The sequence below is a fragment of the Gouania willdenowi genome, chromosome 2 (assembly GCF_900634775.1).
Source record: "Gouania willdenowi chromosome 2, fGouWil2.1, whole genome shotgun sequence".
NCBI lineage: Eukaryota > Metazoa > Chordata > Actinopteri > Blenniiformes > Gobiesocidae > Gouania > Gouania willdenowi.
The window spans coordinates 5,965,880-5,983,986 of NC_041045.1; the positions used below are offsets into that span (position 1 = coordinate 5,965,880).

At 40.6% G+C, this 18,107-nt stretch overlaps 1 protein-coding gene across 3 annotated transcripts in view; it reads left to right on the forward strand.

Annotated features, from left to right (window-relative positions):
• The window catches only part of pard3ba (par-3 family cell polarity regulator beta a), a 162,375-nt gene that overhangs the window by 106,050 nt on the left and 38,218 nt on the right, over positions 1-18,107 (forward strand). For all 3 annotated transcript variants that reach the window (XM_028470453.1, XM_028470464.1, XM_028470472.1), the window contains 2 exons: positions 11,032-11,142; positions 11,734-12,024. In XM_028470453.1, coding sequence (XP_028326254.1) covers positions 11,032-11,142; positions 11,734-12,024 — 402 coding nt within the window. The remainder of the gene's footprint in view (positions 1-11,031; positions 11,143-11,733; positions 12,025-18,107) is intronic.

The following is an 18,107-nucleotide window of genomic DNA, read 5'->3' on the forward strand; positions in this document are numbered from 1 at the left end:
GATAAAAACTGTTGTGACCCCAAAAATAATCTATAATCGCTATGACAGTTCCAACTCTGCGGTTTGGTAGTAGACAATGAAGTAGAGAGGAAGAGCTCGCCTAAGCGACTTTTACTCCCCCTTAAACGATGCTTACAGGCAAATGGTGCCGTGACGTCTGCAATCACGTGATTTCAAGATGGCGGAACAAAGGTTTTAAAATGGTAAAGTAGTGTAATTTTTAAAAGTTAATGAAATGAATATGGTGCCAAATAATGCGTTTTGTTAGGCATAGATCTTCTAATATTGACATTTAAAAGATTTCAGGCCACATTTGTAAAAACCGTGAAGGATCCCTTTAAGGTTCAGGATGGGTTTGTCTTTGAAAGCAACAACCCATGTGTTGTAAACTAAAGTTAGTTTTACTAACATGGCAGTGGCTTTAAAAAGCTACAGTAAATCTAAGAAAAGAGGAGGAGACGTGAACGTAGGTAACTAAGCAGCTCTGTGTGTCAGACGAGCCTTAAAACCCCTCTGACATGCCTGTGTGCATGTTTTAACTCTGATTTTAAGCTGTGGTGAGGTAAATAGTCATCCCAGCGTTGGTTAATGCTCTGCAGGTGGATTTTTATTCCCTCCTCCAACATTTCATCTTACATTGAGAGGTTGTAAGATATCGAGACTTCAAGAGAGCGGTTATGATTAATCCCTGTGGTAAAATATGCATAAGGTCATAGATTTCATTGGATGGACTGGGCTCTTGTGGATAAGCATTATCATTCCCCGTTACTTCATCTATTCATCTCTTTATCGCTCCATCAATAATATATGGCCAAGCACAAATCAAGCTCTTCACAGCACTTGATGTATGTGGCGTACTAATCAGGGCAACATTGAATACCTACTGAAGGCTTTGAAGTGTATAGAGTCCCAGCTGTAAGGTTCATGATGCCCTGGTTTCACAGCGACCATGGCTTGTGTTTCCCTCCTAAAGGAAACTGTGACTGAAAGCTTGTTAGAAGAGGGAAGCAGTTGTAAAATGACAGTTTTCTCTTTTTTCTTTTTTTCCCCCCATATTCCAAATATTCGCAGGATTTTCTCCCCATATAAGACTCCTGACGCCCCAAATATAAGTAGCTGCCAAGTGATTTTTCAGCATTGCTAAAAAAAAAAAAGAGCAGCTAGCAGCAGCTTCCTGCACTCACTACTGAGGCACAATTCTAATTTACAACTTTGCCATGGAGCCAAACAGACACGGGTGCTATCACCGTCAGCAGCCTCTGGAAAAACAAATTAACTTCTCCCCCTCTCTCTCCTCACTCTCCCCTTTTTGAAAAATGATGTGCAGGTTTATTGGTGCTGATGTGAGCTGTCAGTCAAATATCTGAGGGATGGGGAAATTGATGGTGGCGATGATGAGGAAATCCTCATGCATATATATCAGCTGATAAAGGGACAGTCGCAACAACGGCCCCCCCATCGCTCTCCTGCTGCCATCCTCCACATCACACTTTCCCCTTGAAATTCAACTTCTCTACGACTCGAACACAGAATGCTTTCATGTTTCCTGTCTTTCATACTGCAGCTACGCCGCGCTTTGCTTTGCTCTGAACTGCTCTGCTATGTTCTCAGTTTGGGTGTTCATGAAAAAGGGAGAAGGCTGGGGTGCTGAGTCACTCTGCGGCTGTTTGGTGCATTGCATTTTGGGACCAGGAGTCCCGTAGATGGATGTATTGAAGTGTTTTTACTTCATTTCTTGTGCTCGTTTCAAAAAACACATTTCTGGTGTTTTAACGGATCGAAAGTTGCAGCGACAAAACAATGTCGAAAGTTTATTTTATGGCTTACACAGAAAGATCTAAAACCAGCTGTAATTAAACGTCTCTCAGAGTCTGGTAGAAAAAAAACAGCGAGAAACTTTTCTGACAATGTCAAAAAGAGAGTGACTGTGTTAGAAATGGCACTTTCCGTACTATACACTACAAACTCAATGAGTATATACTGTCTACTACAGTATATACTATAAGTATCATTAGGGAATTGATCAACGATGACCATTCCGACTGAAGAATACTTTCAAGTTTCCCAAGGACAAAAATCTGAAGCGCACTGAGGCTAAATATCTCCATTAATTCACCACCTTTGAAAGTTCTGAAAGCATTCCAAGCCAGAAAGTGACCGAGTAGAACATCAACATGTGGTCATTTCACCCATAAAACTCGCGGAAACCGATTTCTTGCCGACATTTTGAAGATTTCCGAAGCCGACATTATGCTACTGACAAAACTTGCAGTTAACTTCAATACATGATTGTTAAAAAAAAACTAATAGAAGACAGTAAGAGGTGCTTTTGTTTTGAAAAGGGGATGTTTGAGTATGACTAGTGTGCCCACTGTGCACACTTAAAAAATGCCCCGATATGGTCTCGTGCGCTCAATGTTTTCATACTATGTAATGTGAACGCTCTAATACTCATTTTGACATGAGACTTGGTATGAGTAATACGTTAGTATGCAATTTCGAACGCAGGCAATATTTATTGTGAAAGTGAAAACTTAACTTTTTACATCTTTGATTTATCAATCTATAGCTGTGTTTCCATTACAGTTTTTCGCAAACGATATTTCTAAAGTTCACGTTGAAGGTTGTTTTGGGCAGGAGCCTCGTAACTCTTGTAAAATCTGCAAGACTTTGCTGCAGGAAGATTGACGCTCCAAACCTCCTTATAACGCTCCACAAGTGTCGCGATACATTTCAATATCGTAACGTCTGAAAAACCTCCTCATGAAGGCGTAAAACCATTTTAGTGATATTTGAGTTTTTTTCTCAAAATTTTGATGTACCCATTTCCATTTAAATTTTGCGCATTTCCAAGACTAATAGAAACACAGCTTATGAGGCCTACACTGTGTCCACCCATCATTAGCGTGTGCTTCTATTTCGTTTTAATTTGTTAATCTGACTAATTTTTTGAAAAGTTACAGAAGACGTGCCGCGGGCTAATCGCTCATGTTCTCAGGAGTTTTGCTGAAGTCACAGTGACATTTTTTAAAGCAGCAGCGATCTCATTAGGAATGAAACTCATCATTTTTATCTCCTCTGCAAACGTCTGTGACTCGCCCGGCAGAGGAACATGATACGCACATTTGTACAGTGAAGAATCGCCTGAGCGGTAATTATCACATGAGACGGCCAGCAGGGACTTTCATTTGTGTCGATCAGTTTGACGATCCATCAGCTGCCATGGATGTATGACATGTGAATTGACCCTAAGGGAGGAAATGTTTGAAGTACAGACACGTTGGTATCGTCCAGACGGCTCATCAGCATTTCAGCAGCCAACTGGTCATCAGTCACCAGCCAATTAAAGGCATTCATTTGGCCACAGGAAATGGTCACGACCAATTAGCATTTGATCTTACCTACTCATGGACGCACGTTCTCCCAAAGGAGCAGGCGCCAGGAAGCCATTACACCTTCAATGACGATTAGGTTCTGTCCAGTCTTGTCACATGTGATGGATGGACTTCATTTGTCATGTGACGTGTCCCTACTCAGGACATCACTTGCCTTTTCCTCTGAAACACACCGTGCGTGACCTCTGCTCACCAGACGGAGAAGGTTAAGTGTTTCTTGTCCATCTAACCTTTCCCACACTGCCAATGGCTCCCATCTGGAGCCACGTTGGCGCAGTCTTTCCTCCGGCTGGACACACACGAAAGATCCTTCAGGTTCACACACACAAAAAAGTTATTTGAAAAAAATCTTTTAAGTTGCATTAAAAAGTAAAAAGAAACACAAAATGGCAACGAAATTGCTAACAATGATAGTAAAATACACAAAATGACAACAATAACAAAAACACATATAGTTACTCGAAAAACATACAAAAAACACACAAACATTTGCCATATTGACAAGAAAATAACCAAAATGAATTAAAAAAACAACCAAAATGTCTAAAAACTCAAAAAAACACAGAATACACACCCAAAAGGACGACAAAGACAAAACCCTTTGTTGTTTCCTGTGTTATTGTTCGGATTGGTAAATATTCTCAATGCTGATACGCTAACATGTTCATAATGTGGCCCTCGGATCAGATACAGTTTTGTGGTCCTTGCTCTGATAGAAATTCTCTTTTTAAATGGTTTTATCAGACATTCCTGAAAAGATGCATGGAGTTGGAGAACGAGGTTTATTGTATAATAATGTTCTCATTAAATATTAACCGTTTCCTCAACGGGAATGGGGAGGAAAGTGATTGCAGTGATGATTTTATGTGGAATAGCAGAAATAAGCCTTAATTATGAATCCGATGGTTGAAGGGTTGATTCCAGTGGAATTGAGATTTGTCTACTTTCTCCTTTCCTTGCTTGTTTTCTCCTTCTTGTTCCTTCACTTCCCAGCCCTTTATCCAACCTGTCTCTCCTCCGTCTTCTCACTCGATGCTTGTGTTCTCTCCTCCCTCATCTCGATCTCTTTTGTCTGACTGAAGGATCTGCACTCCAGGGACCGTCCAGGCGTTAATTAAGACACGCTGCTTCCTTCTCCCATGAGGACAGCTTCCTGTGCATTCATACCACTCTTCATTCCTACGTGCTACGATAGACCTGATTAATTCAGGAAAAACGATGATAAATCCAATCTTTATCATAATGATGGGAGTGATGGGTCCACTCGTTGCACTCGTTCTTCCTAAATAAGAGCAAAAGACTGGACTTTCTGCTGCTAATTTCTCTCTCCCACTGAGTTGATATAAAATGTGTAGAAATGGAATTATTCTCCACTCGTATCTTCCCCGATACATTATTAATGCCTCCTAAGTGAAGCTGTTTTAAGCACGATTAGCATCAGCTGCAGTTTTATTCCTCACCTTCTCTCATCCTTGCTGTGTTTTGCAGCCCTATCACTGCTTGTATCTGTCTGCTAATGGACCAAAGAGCTGCAGTACAGCACCGAGGCACATATAAATGGAATACAAATAGATTTAAATATGCCCAGTGGGGTAAACTCGGGCCTGTGAGCTGGTTTCGTTATCAGGGGAAAGGTGGGACTAATCCAAATGGGAGAAAAGGAAGGAGATTGGCTGGGGTTGATGTCACTCTAAAGGCGGTGTCGCTCGATCCGTCTTCTAGAAGAAAACCACAGCCAGTTTAAGGAGCACTTGTTGTGTATTTTATTCCCCCGTGTGTCATTCTGTCTATTTCAAGCTCAGAATATTTTCCGACTGGTCTCACGATGAGGTGTTGCCAGAGCAGGAGAAGGAGACACCGTGTTACATCACCACTCCCTATAGTGTTAATCTCTCCATTTCTCCCTCTGTCTGTTTCCCCCTCCCCCTCTTCCTTTTCTTTTTACAGCAAACTCCACTGAGATCTGCACGCTTTTCTTCCAAATACATATAGAGCAATTTAATTACTGCGATAACATTTCTGCCTGGCTGATTAAGTGTTCTTCCTGTGCGTCTGAACACAGCAGCCTTCCCTCTATACCTTTGCTAAGCTCCTTATTCCTACTGGAGCTTGGTCTCACCCATCCATCTCCTCTTTGTTCTTCCTCTTTCCTCCTTTCTTTCTTCACATTCTGGGTTTTTACTAAACTCCCCTTCATCCCTGAGAATGAAAACGATCTTGGCACATCATTACTTCTGTAATAAAACACACACACAACGCAATGCATTTATTGTTATACCTTGAGGCGTGTGTAATTATTTTCAGTGTTGAGGATCTGTTTTCTTACGGTGCAGACCATAAGTTACACAGTGTTTTCTGTCTGTGTGCATATGTTGATGAGAAGTTTTTTCCACCTGGAGGATTCAAAAGTCCTTCGCTGGAGATAAATATCAGCGTTGAAAATTCATTTTCACATAGTAGCTCTTAAATCCACATAATGTAGTTGTCTGCTCATCAATCTACATTAAGAGGAAAGCAAACCGACACCGTATTCCCTGGACAGTTAAAGGTCCAGTATTATGCTATTTTTCACCCATCTCCATTTGTTCTAAGAACCCCAACAACATAGTATTTGAAGTTTATTTTCCCAAACTCGCCTGTTTTCCAGAGTTTTAGCCCTCTGAAAAGTGACTTTCTGAGCAGTTCTAAAAACTGGCTGTTTTGGGGCCTACTTATGCATATTCATGAGGCATGTCTGTAGACGCTGACTCCACAAAACAACTGATCACTAGCGATTTTCTTTTGCTATCACTCTTTTGTTATTCTTTTCAGCCAAAAAACTGCACATTACAGTAAAATACATGGCTATTTAAGCGTCTATTGTGATTGTGACTCAGACAAACACTGTTTCAGGGCGTGTGTGCGGCAGCAGCAAACACTCACCGGAGCTGCTACGTCGCTTTCTTGTCATTCTCTCCACTACTTATTGCAGGAATATTCCATTCTAGGTGATAGTCCACTGTTTTCTCCAACCGCTGTGTCGCATTGGGTCACAAACACGTTACACCATGTCAAAGGTGAAACAAGGCGATGTAACGAATACTAAAAATGGAACTGATTGTAACTGCTCTCTGGGTTAAATGCAGAGAACACATTTCATGTATGTAGCTTTACATATATGACAAAGTATATTGTACATTCTATATTAAACCACAGTGTTTGTTTTAGCTGTGAGGTAGTTTGAGAGGGAGGAGCTCACGTTCTTATAGGGTAGGAGGAGCCAGGATTGTCAGGAGGAGGAGTTTCCGCCAAGTGACATCAAGTAGCGAGAAAAATCCAACTGGCCTGTTTGAAGCTGAATTTTTACAAAATGTGGAATAACAACTACGGCCCTCTGAACAAGGCTAAAGGGATGTATATCACTGTAGCAAAACCATTATAAAGTTAATTTTTCATAATACCGACCCTTTAAAGAAAAAAGCAACAACAGCTTTGGAGAAACAGCTGTATTTATTGTTATGTAAATGCTTAACATTAGTTTTTTTCAAATTATGATCCGCTGCTGATTTGAAATCTATTCTTTGCAACTTTTATTTATTTATTTGTTTACTTATTTCTTTATTAATTCTTTCGACTTCATTTTGTGGTTATTTAGCTTTGTTCATACCTCTGGTCTACACACAGAATGTTAAGGCCCTTTAATTATGTTTTTTCTGTTGTTTAAAGGCGTACACTCACATTAATGCATTCACACCTGTACACTGATGCCTCAAACAGCACATGGTGAGGTGTGTGTGGCTGTCATCAAGTCGGTATGCAGATGAGATCACACACACACACTCGCACACAACTTGTCAATGTCCTATTAACAAGACTTTCTTCACACACACACAGGCTTCCTCACATCCCCTTGTTATCCTCGTTGATAACCAACCACCCACCGACTCCCTGTTGCACAAGACGAGAAAGATTATTAAGACTGGAAACAACTGCTCGCTGTCAGACTTGTTGTCGGCACGCGCAGAACAAAAGAAGCCGTAGCACTGAGAACGGAAGTGAAGCGATGATTATTTGAAAGATTCCCTCAGAACGCGACGGCACAACAGACGTCAACAGAGGGAAAAGACACTGAGCTGCAGCTGATGTTTAGACACAGACGTAAAGGAGTCTGTGTGTAGTGTGTAGGATGCAGTCGGCTCCTCTGCTGCCCCCTGTGGAGCTAATTGCACAGGTCAGTTTGGTGACATCAGCGCAGTGAGTGGCTCTGATCTCAGAGTCTCATTAGAGCATGACGGACCGAGGCTATGCTTGTCTCTTACTCGCAAAATGACTGACAGTTATAGCTAATCTGATGCTTTTATCTTATTGTGGACGCTGATGTTGAAAAATGTAGTCATCTTGGATCATGACTGAAGATTGTTTAAAAAAAAACAAAAAACTAAAATATCCATTAATTCATTTCATTATTTGTCATCATTCATAAAGCATGCATGGATTTTAAAACTGCAAGGGACGATATTCTTTTATCAGATAAAGACATTATAGTGAATGCCTCATAGATCAATAAATTATGTTTTTGATCTCCACTGTAAACACAGTGTATTGGTGTTTTTGGAAGTATTTCATTGTGGGGTGTAGAGTCGACAGATGCATGGTAGTGTTTTTACTTTTCCGATAATGTCAACAAACCGGGTGTTTAGGGTGGCGATCAACACAGACACAGCAGCAATTTCAACTTTTGATATGTTTTTTCTAAGAAATGATCTTCTTTTTTGTGTTTGCCCCACCAAAAAACTCACATGCAACTCACTTACATGGAAAGAAATGTCAATCTTTTACTTCCTTTTTTCAAGCAATCGATCTTCTATTGAGGCTCATGAAATGCTCCATAATCACAAACTGGGCAGCCCTGCTCTGGTTCTGCCCGCCTGTGTGGTGACACCAGGGCGCTGACGAGAGTAGAAGGGTAATGATGACAACGGCACGCTAATAATGACTCCCAGTAGCTCCTGTGACAGTGGGGAGTGCATTAAGTGGGACACCCAAGCAGACCCCCCCATTCCTCCTAATGAGAGTTTGATGGAGTGCGCGTGTAGGTAGATAACGCTAAGTTAATGAGCTGTCCCACTCTGTGAGACTGCTTGCAGTTCCCTACAGAGTTACTCTGAGTGTGTGTGTTTTATAGTAGTGTTTGGTGTGAGTTTGGGCTTTCTTTTTATTCACCTGCTGCTGCAGCAGCATTCAACTGGAAATGAGCTGTCACATTCCTAAAAGCAAAATCGCCCACAGAAAAACACTAAAGTAATAAATGAAGAGTGGGAAATAAAAATTAAATAGGCATACACGGTGAGAAAGTCACGTCTTTAGCAAACATTGGCTCCCAGCAGTGGGAAAAATGGGAGTCATGGTGAAGAAAAAAGAGTGTGGGGGGGGGGATAAGCACCTCTCCCATGGCAGGTACAGCCTCTAATTGGGAGTCCATCTTTTTTCCTGTTTAGCTCCCCCTTCTCCTGCCTTCGATCTTTTTTCAGACAAAGCAGTGAGAAAAAGATGTTTTCCTAATTAATGCAGATATAATGATCGGTCTGACTGTGGCCGTCTGCCCCCTCAGAAGTGCGTGCGTGTGTATGTGTGTGTAGGCACAGCAGGAGCTAAACAGGCAGATAAACCAAGAGTTTTTCAATCATTACATATGTATTTAACATATATTTCTCTTCCAACGCTGCAGATTCCTGTTTGGTTATCACTGAGGTAATTGGTGCTCAGCTCGAGGCGTCAGAGTAACGTGGGAGTGCTTTTAAAGAACCCAAATCCCCGTGCTCTGCTGCAGCGCCCACACTGTTTTTGTGGCAAGTGATCTCCAGGAAGTCAGGTGCAGCGCGTACAGCAGCATGGGCTCAGCTCCAAGGAAGTGTCAGTGAGGAAAAACCAAAATAAATCAAGGACAGATTTAAACTCTTTCAGTGAACCAGGAAGCGATGCCAGTTTTTACTTAAAGGAACACCACACATGCTGCTTTTAGTCAAGTTTCTCACATTATAAACCTCTGGGCTTGGCTTGATTTGTGCATTGGTGTCAGACGTGTGTAAGGTGACGGTGAGATGTACATGAGGTCGACTAAAGTATTTCAGGGTTAGTTTCCTTTATCTCAAGTAATGGCCAATCCTTATGCTTCATTATACAAAAACATCTTGGGCAATGTTATGCCTCCAACTTTGTAGGAACAGTTTGGGAAATTAATTTTTTTTTGTCATCTTCTCACATCCTATTGATTTGTACAAGTTAAATTAATATCACAGACCAACCCTAAGGACCATGGACTCGTACGTGCACTCTTGGTCACATTTGGTTCACTTCCAAAACAGTTGAAGCACTTCCTGTTGTAAAAACTCCAATCTGTGGCAGATCAGTCAGCTTTAACGTTGGTTTCTTCTTTCATATTTCTGGCATCTGTTAGCTTGTTAGCACTAGTGTCGTTTCCTTCTCTTACCTTCAGTCAGAGACTAAGGTCGACCAGTCGGTAATAACATATTTACGTGCCAATCACACGTGTCAGGTGTGTTTAAATTGCTGAAAAACACTTGTTAAAAATAGCTTTTTGACATATGAGAGTTACTGCAGTGTTTTTGTTCCTTAAGACAATAAGTAGTTAAACACAGGGTGTTGCTGTGATCACTCAGCGAGAAAAGTATTTAGAAAGTACATTTATTTATGGATAGTTTAATGTCACTGCCTCAAACTGGACTACACCACCTCTCCATGCAATCGTCACAGGCTAATGTTAGCGCCTGACCTTCTGTTGGCAACAATATCCAACACAGGTGTAACTGAAGTGAGGAGATTTGCTTAAAACAACACTAATTGGCAGAAGGCTGCGAGGCCAGTGTGGCGTTCCTGTCCACATTTCCACTTGGCCAGGCCAGCAGGTTATCATTCAGGCCACGCATCTGCCTGTTGCTGCAGTGAGTGGCTCGCTGTTAATGAGATAAACACAGACGTTGGCTTGGCTCAGCAGGAGCACAGAGAAGAGGGAAAGAGGGTGGGAAAAATAAGCAAAATAATTGGTTAGCATGAAAATAAAGCAGCTTCTTTACAATTCAAATGGAGATGACAAGGTGATTTTACCTGCAAGACAATGATGAGGTTGATATGAAAGGTATTACACACGAATGATGTAAGAAAAAATTGATTCTGCGATATATCGCAATATTTCGCCACGCAATTATCGTATCAATCCAAAAAATGCCCAAATTGATTTTTTTTAAACAAAATAAAAAAAAAAAATTTTTTTTTGAAAGATTTTAAGAATGTAACTCTGAATCAGAAATAAAATTAAAAAAATTTTAAAAATGTAATTTGACAGTTTTATAAACATACCACTTGTTTTTTATATTGGTTCTTGAATTACAGGTAATTACCATTTACATGTTCTGGCAAGTTTAAAAAATATGAAATAAATTGAATTTCCCACCATTTTGGACATGTAAAAGTGAAATTTGTAATTATTGAAATCGCAATGTATATCATACTGTTTATAATCAAGATATATTGGCATATATTATATTGTTAAACTGTGAATCCTATCGTCAGGTTCATGGTAATGCACACCCCTATTACACTCTGACATGAATACCTCCTGCCTTCATGTGTTCTACAGATTTGGGAAGAAAAAAGACGACAAGGGCAAAGACACTGTGAAAGGATCCAAAAACAAGCTGGAGGCCCTGAGTGAGGAGGAGCTGGACCGGATCCCCGACTACAGAAACAGGTCAGCGCATCTGGGCTCTGTGTGCTTTAGTCGTTTGGTTTTACGGCAAAGAGAAAAGTGCGGGGAAGCCAAAATCTCACAGCGCTAAATAGCAGTGATTGACAGCTAGCCTGGAAAGTTATGAGTCATCCTGAAGCAGCATTTCACATTCACTCTATCTTTACAACGGCTCATCTGAATGTCAGTCACACAGACAGTTTCTAGTTAGAAGTCTCCACATGTACCGGTAATGTCTTTAGGCTTATGTAAACTGATAACATGCATCATTACTGTATATAGTATAGATAGTAATGATTATCACAATTTTACAGACCTTCAAAAACTAAATTTGAATCGTACACTTCAAGAAACAATAAATGAGTCATAGTGTGAACAAACAATGCACAAAATGTATTCACAGTCTGTTATTGCCAATATCTCATAATGTAAACCTTGATTGTCAAAAATAAACCTTAGCAAAGTCCGTGGGTGAGTGTTAGCAACAGCTTGTACATTGTTAGTTGGTGCCTCAAACTATCTGTCTCCAGCTGTCACTGTTTATTCTCCTGTGATGTTGTGAGTTAACATTGTATTTCTTCTTTGGTCCGTTAGCTATGAGCCGCGCTACGCTGAGCTCCACTCCGGCCACGTCACCCCTGATTCCACCTCTTTCCCGGACATGGAGGACGACGACAGCGACCCAAACTACGCCCGCATCAGCAACTTCCGCCAGGCTGCTTCCCCTCACACCTTCATCAATCGTGCGCCCTCCCCTGCAGCACCAGCAGGGGGCTCTCACCTGCCGCAGGCGTCCTTTGACGACATCAACGGGCTTTATGCCAAAGTCAACAAACAGAGACCCCCGACATCTCAGCAGAACCAGCATTCAACACAAGCAGACAGGTGAGCAACAGTAGCTATTTATACACAGGTAAGTGCTTCACGTGTGTACTTATGACACCTTTTTTCCCCCGTGCTGTATTAAGTCACCCAGCCAAGAGTGTGAACCCGTGCACTTTAAGGTCACTGACCGTGACTTGACTGGCATGATTGAGAACGTATTCATCGTCTGCAAAGATGCATAAAACATGAGTTCTTGCTTGCACTGTATGAACATCCTCACATACACACACACACGGTCTCTCTATGCATGATTCATGCAGAAGGCGACTGTGTTTGCCAATTTTGACCCTTTTTTTTAGGTTTTTGAAATCAATGAAGCCTAATTAAAATAACTTGTGCATATTAATCAACCATTCTCAAACTAAAACAGGCACGTTCAGTTGAATTGCCATGGCAATATGCAAAAACGGTGGTTGGGGTCACCTGCACTGTCAGACACGCATTATGAAGCAGAGCAATCCCAATTTTCCTTTCTAACTTTAAGCTGAGTGGCAAGATTAGCCTCGCCCCCAAAATAATTGAATGTTATTCTCTACTTGTCACAGAATAAAAAGCCACACCCACACTCACACTACTGTGCACATGTTTCCTCTGCTACCCAAGCAACAAGCAACTAGAGCTGCATTATAGTAATACAGGGAGGCAATTTGTTTTTAAAAAAAAAGTATTACATACATAAAGCTTACACAGTATGTTGTGTACAAACAGTATTTTTTAATTACAGCTTTATATAAAGCTACTTGTGAAGTCAAAAAAAAAAACTTATTGTTGGCCTCTTAGATCATTTGGTCAAAAAAATTATTGTTGCTTGAAAGTTTGTTTTAATCGTCCACTGTAAATACTCCGTTAGTTGACATTGTCGAAATTGTTTCTTGCATTGCATTGTGGGATGTGGAATCTCGTAAACGGACGCACAAAACTGATCACTTCAACCATGTACTTTAATAGGTTTGAAGTGTCCATCTCTTGAACTATGGGGACTGTTCCTGCCTCTGTACCCCATATTGTCACCTTGCCGTCTAGCTCTAGCTCTGAGCCAGCTGTTGATGCTACGCTGCAACAGGGGCTTTTAAAAAAGAGGCTTTTAAGGGGTAACGACTGGCAATCAGGCCAACACTCCTTGCATTAAGTGCAGTTTTAATCTGGCACAGAGGACTGGACATGAGTAGCCCTAATGCTTTGTCTAATCCTACGATTCCTTAAGTGAGTGTTACAGCTGAACCACATTTGCGATGGTATCATCAAGGAGCTTTCAAGGAAAAGTTGCAACGGGGGGCCCGAGCCCAGAGCTTAAGCACCCCCTCCTGTGCTCCAGTCTGTTGGATTTATTGAGTGTTAATTTCTAGTTATACCTCGCAGAGCTATATTGAACCTTCAGGGGAAGGAAAGGGAGGGGGGGGGCTTCTGTTGTTAATAATGTGGAAACCTGAAAGTAAAACCTCAAAAAACCTGTTTACAATCTGCTCTCCACATTTGGCCATCACTTGAACTTACATGTATTGCAAAGTAGAAGTCTCCTAAATCTCTTCTAAAGCCAGACCCCCGTCCCACTGTAATGATATCCTTACCCCATCGATTTATATTTGGTGAAATAGGCACAGACTTAGTGCTTGGCAAAATTTCTAAAATTCATATCTCATTTCTTAATTGACTGATTTTTTTAAGTTTGACTCAGTTACGGTTGGTTCCTCAATTGCCGGTATTCAGTTTCATCAAGATTGGATCAGAATTGCGCATTTACATCATTGTGATTTTTCTAAAAAGAAAAAATAGGGTGTCCATACATTGGACCTATACTGTATGGTTATTATTTGGGATAAGTATGAATGGTCATGGCACCGTGATCAGGATCACTGATCCAGATAACTGCAGATATCTGGATAACAGGAGATTTGGCACTTGGCAGTGGTTTGCTCTCTCATTTAGGTTAATTCCGCATTTCATTTCTACAAAAGATTTTGAAGCTCATCTTGCTGCTTTTGCCTGAGGGATAACATGAGAGAATCTGGAGAGAAGTTTTGTGCAAATGCATTGTTTTGAGAGAGAGAGAGAGAGAGAAAAGAATAGCATTGACTTGCAAATCAAAAGCTGTGCTCGCGATACCTAAACTCATCCAGAATACCAGAAGACACACAGAGGGGTTGGACTTGGGAGACAGAAATAAGCAGACAGAGGAAAGGAAAGACAAGAGAAAGCTGCAAATGAGTGTCAAGAGAGTGGAGAGTAGAGCAGTACATTGGAGAAGGAGTGAATTTAAGAGAGAAGAGGGTGCAGACAAAGGAGGAGGAGAGATAATTAGCCACAGTCTAGCAGGCTGACAGATCTCTTAGACCACTTTAGCGCTCATGCCCCAGTGCTGGTTACTTCATTACCTCTTCTCCTCGACTGTCTCACCATCCTCATCTCAGATATATAATGTCCCTCCTTTGTTTGTCTTTTAATGTGTATTTTAGCCCTGAACATTGGCATGATGGATGAGGAGCTGCTATGTCACTATAGCAGGGTGTCTCCACAGATGACAAAGTATACAAATATAGCATCAATAACGCTGTTAGATGCCTGTTTTTATAATTAATAAAAAAGCATTTGACACATCGGGAACATAACCCATTTACTTGCAGTTAACATTTGCACTACGAGGTTTTTTGGATGAATTGAGCTTTTTACTGATTAACTTTCAAGTTGAATTATTTTCCCCAAAGTCATTTTTGAATTGCTTGAACAAAAAAATGAATGTATTTACTTACTTTCTATAGCGTATTTTTTGCATTTCTACAGTTGCGAGCTTGTTTCCAACAAAAAGCAAAGAACTCATCAATAGACAGAAGGGTTCAGTGTTGATGTATTAGCAGGTATTAGTAACAGTGGTTAATACAGGCTTTTAAAGTCAAAGTCAAACAAACCAAATCTACTTGGAAAAGTACATTGAAAGCAAACAGCTGTTGATTGAAGAGTCAAACAGTTTAAACAGCCAAGAATGGATCAAACCCTCAAACAAAAAACACTTAAGCCAAAAAGGAAAGATGGGTCTTAAGTCAGGGTTTAGAAGCTGGCAGTTTAATGGCTGTATAACATTTGTTTGAACCTTTGGAGCTTTAGCAGCGATCAACGGAGGCCTATCCACAAAGTGACAGGCCTGCTGAACACCTCAGCAAAACAATTTCAGCAATTACATAACAATTATTTGTAGATGATTATGAATCTTTAAAAAAAAGAATACTTTGGTGTAGAGGAGGACGAGGACTAAGATAACTGTCAGGGAGGAGAGAGAGGCAAGTCTGTTTTTTAATTAAACTGCAAAAGACAGTAATAATAATAATAGAAGCTGGAAAAGCAAAAAGAACAAAGACTCAAAAATGCAAAGCTTCAGAAACTGGGAACACGAAAAGACAGCAAAGACAATCCATCAAGTGTTGCATGCACTCCCTAAATAGTGAGGGAAGGCAATCAGTGAGCTAAGCTTCACCTGTGTGGAGACAAACGAAGACAAAAACAGCTCTACACAATCTATCTGCACTATACTGACAGGACAGGTGGTTCAATACACAAGAAAGGAATATAACCCATGAAGAGAAATACAAACTGTGAGAAAACACCTCCACAGAAAATAATAAAATGATGACATCGAGTGTGATTAATTAAAGATAACTTTACTTAAAGAGTAACTAAACCCCAAACCAACATGTATGTGGTTGTGTGATTCTAGTCCAACTCTTGACATTTTAGTCAAAGTATTTTAATATAGGGTATTTTGTTGGTAAAACGTAAGAATGACTGCCTCTGTGGGTTGAAATCCAGCTATTACAATCACATTTTGCTCTTTGCTGAGAATGGTGGTTTGTGACATTTTGGTGGTTTCTAAGGTCACAAACTGTTTGCCCCGCCCCTTCAATAAAAGCTAACAACTGTCGACTGACAGATGGGGGCTGCTGTTAGACTGACGGGGCGTGTCTTAACTGCCCAGCCAAAACCTCAGGGTTTACTTATTCTTAAAAGCATCACTGAACATACACATGAATAAAATGCACAAAATAAAGTGAGTTTTCACATATTTGCCCTTAAAACTCCGAACTTGCCACAATGATGTCATACATCACGGGCTCATCCACATTGTCCAAACACATACGGCCTGCCATAACTTTTTGACACACACACACATGCGCACACGTTCAGAAATAGACGTGCGTTGAGCCACCCACATGTAATAATTCTGAGAGGAAGCCCGGCGTATCCTAGCAACAGTTCGGTGTGTGCGGTCTTGTGAGTTTTATGCGTTTCCACAAAAATCATAAGCGTGCACTTGCAGCGTGTGCGTGCGTCGGTGTAAATGTGATGTTCCTGTCTCGGAGTGCCTGATGTTCACACAAAGTGGTCTTTTATAGCTGGAGAATGCAAATTTTTATTGTTTCCCAGGGATCGACTTATCACTTTCTTTTATCTTTGTACATGACTTGTTTTTAATGATGCTGCAGATGGAAATGTTCATGATACCAAAGGGAGTCATTGTAGGATTTAAATGGTGAAATATCTGCATTTGTCGATGTTGGTGATGGGTGTTTTGCATGCTTCTGCATCAGTGTGTGTGTTTAAAAAAACATTTGCATTTGCATTTCTGTCAAAGCCCTCAGGAGGGAACAAGCAGCACTGTCTGCCTAATTTACTGTGGGACGTTTTTATTAGGCCTTCAATGGCAGGTGTGTGCCGTGATGAGCGTCACATTTGATTAGAGCTGCGCTGGAGGCTGACCTGTGGAGGAAAAAGGTTAGCTATGCTTGTCAAATTTTATTAGCCAGAAGGCAGTCTTTGTAGCCAGAGCAAGAAAGAGGACAGAGGAGATGAAAGAGAAGCACCAGTGAAGGAGGCCAGGGTGCAGAGATGTGAGGACTCTGAGAGGTGTGTTGGAGGAAAGTGTGGCTGTGCTCGGAAAAAAGGAAGACCAGGGCGAGCTTGTAAGCCATGTAAGTGACACATCAGTGGATTTTTCTTTTGGTTCAAGTGCTGGCACAGAGATTACACGCCTCTAAGTTTACACAAGTCCAGCTCTTAAATCACTTTTGACAGGCTTGACTAATTGTTAAAATATTTCGGCAAAGGCAACATGATATTTTTAGCTCCAGATTCTTTGTGTCATTTTTAGCTTTTTTTTTTTTTTTTTTTCCACTCCTCGCCATAATAACACAACACAGTCCTTTCATTCAGACACAGCGAGGGAGACCTAGCGTGTGCAGACTACTCATTGACACTGATGACATTTATCTCTCTATAGAGAAACACATCTTATTTTCTTCCTTTAGGAGGAGTTTAAATAAAAACACAATGATTAACCCTGTTATTTGACTAGACCGTGTACTAGTCTGTTGTTATTTTCTTTGTCTTTAAAATGTCTTTAGTGGCACTTATTTAAAAACAGTCCTTGGCCCAGACTGGGCTCTGTTGGCTGGTTTTTTACCAAAAATGTAAAATGTTTAAATAAGGTCTAAACAAAAGCAAGTGTAAACTAAACGAATAATGAACTCAATTTGTTGTCGCTCATATGTATGCAAGCACAGTGCAAGAAGCAAAACCCAGTTCAAGTTTAGAGATTACAAACCTTCATTGCAACACAATTCAACAGAAAATATAAAAAAGTTTTAAAAAGCAAATATAAAAACTTTAAAACATTGAAATAAACCATAAATTCATTATATCAACATTAAATCAACAATAAAATGACTGATAATCTCCCTCTCAGTCATAAGCAGTAGAGAAAAGACAAGCTTTGAACTTCAAAATCTTCCAATTGGATGCTGACTTCAGCTCTGCTGCAGTTTGTTCCACTTCTTTGCAGCATAACAACTAAAAGCAGTGTCACCATGTTCGGTGTGAACTCTGGGCTCCACTATCTGACCTGTGTCCATAGATCTGAGAGACCTGCTGGGTTTATACCCGACTAGCATCTCACTGATGGATTCTAGTGCATTCACAGATTTATACATCAGCAGCAGAACCTTTGAGAATGTTGACTTTAAATCTCCTGCGCTATCAGGCCTGCTGGTGACACACATGTTAATGTTTTGTTTGTTTTGGTGTTTTTGTTCAATCAC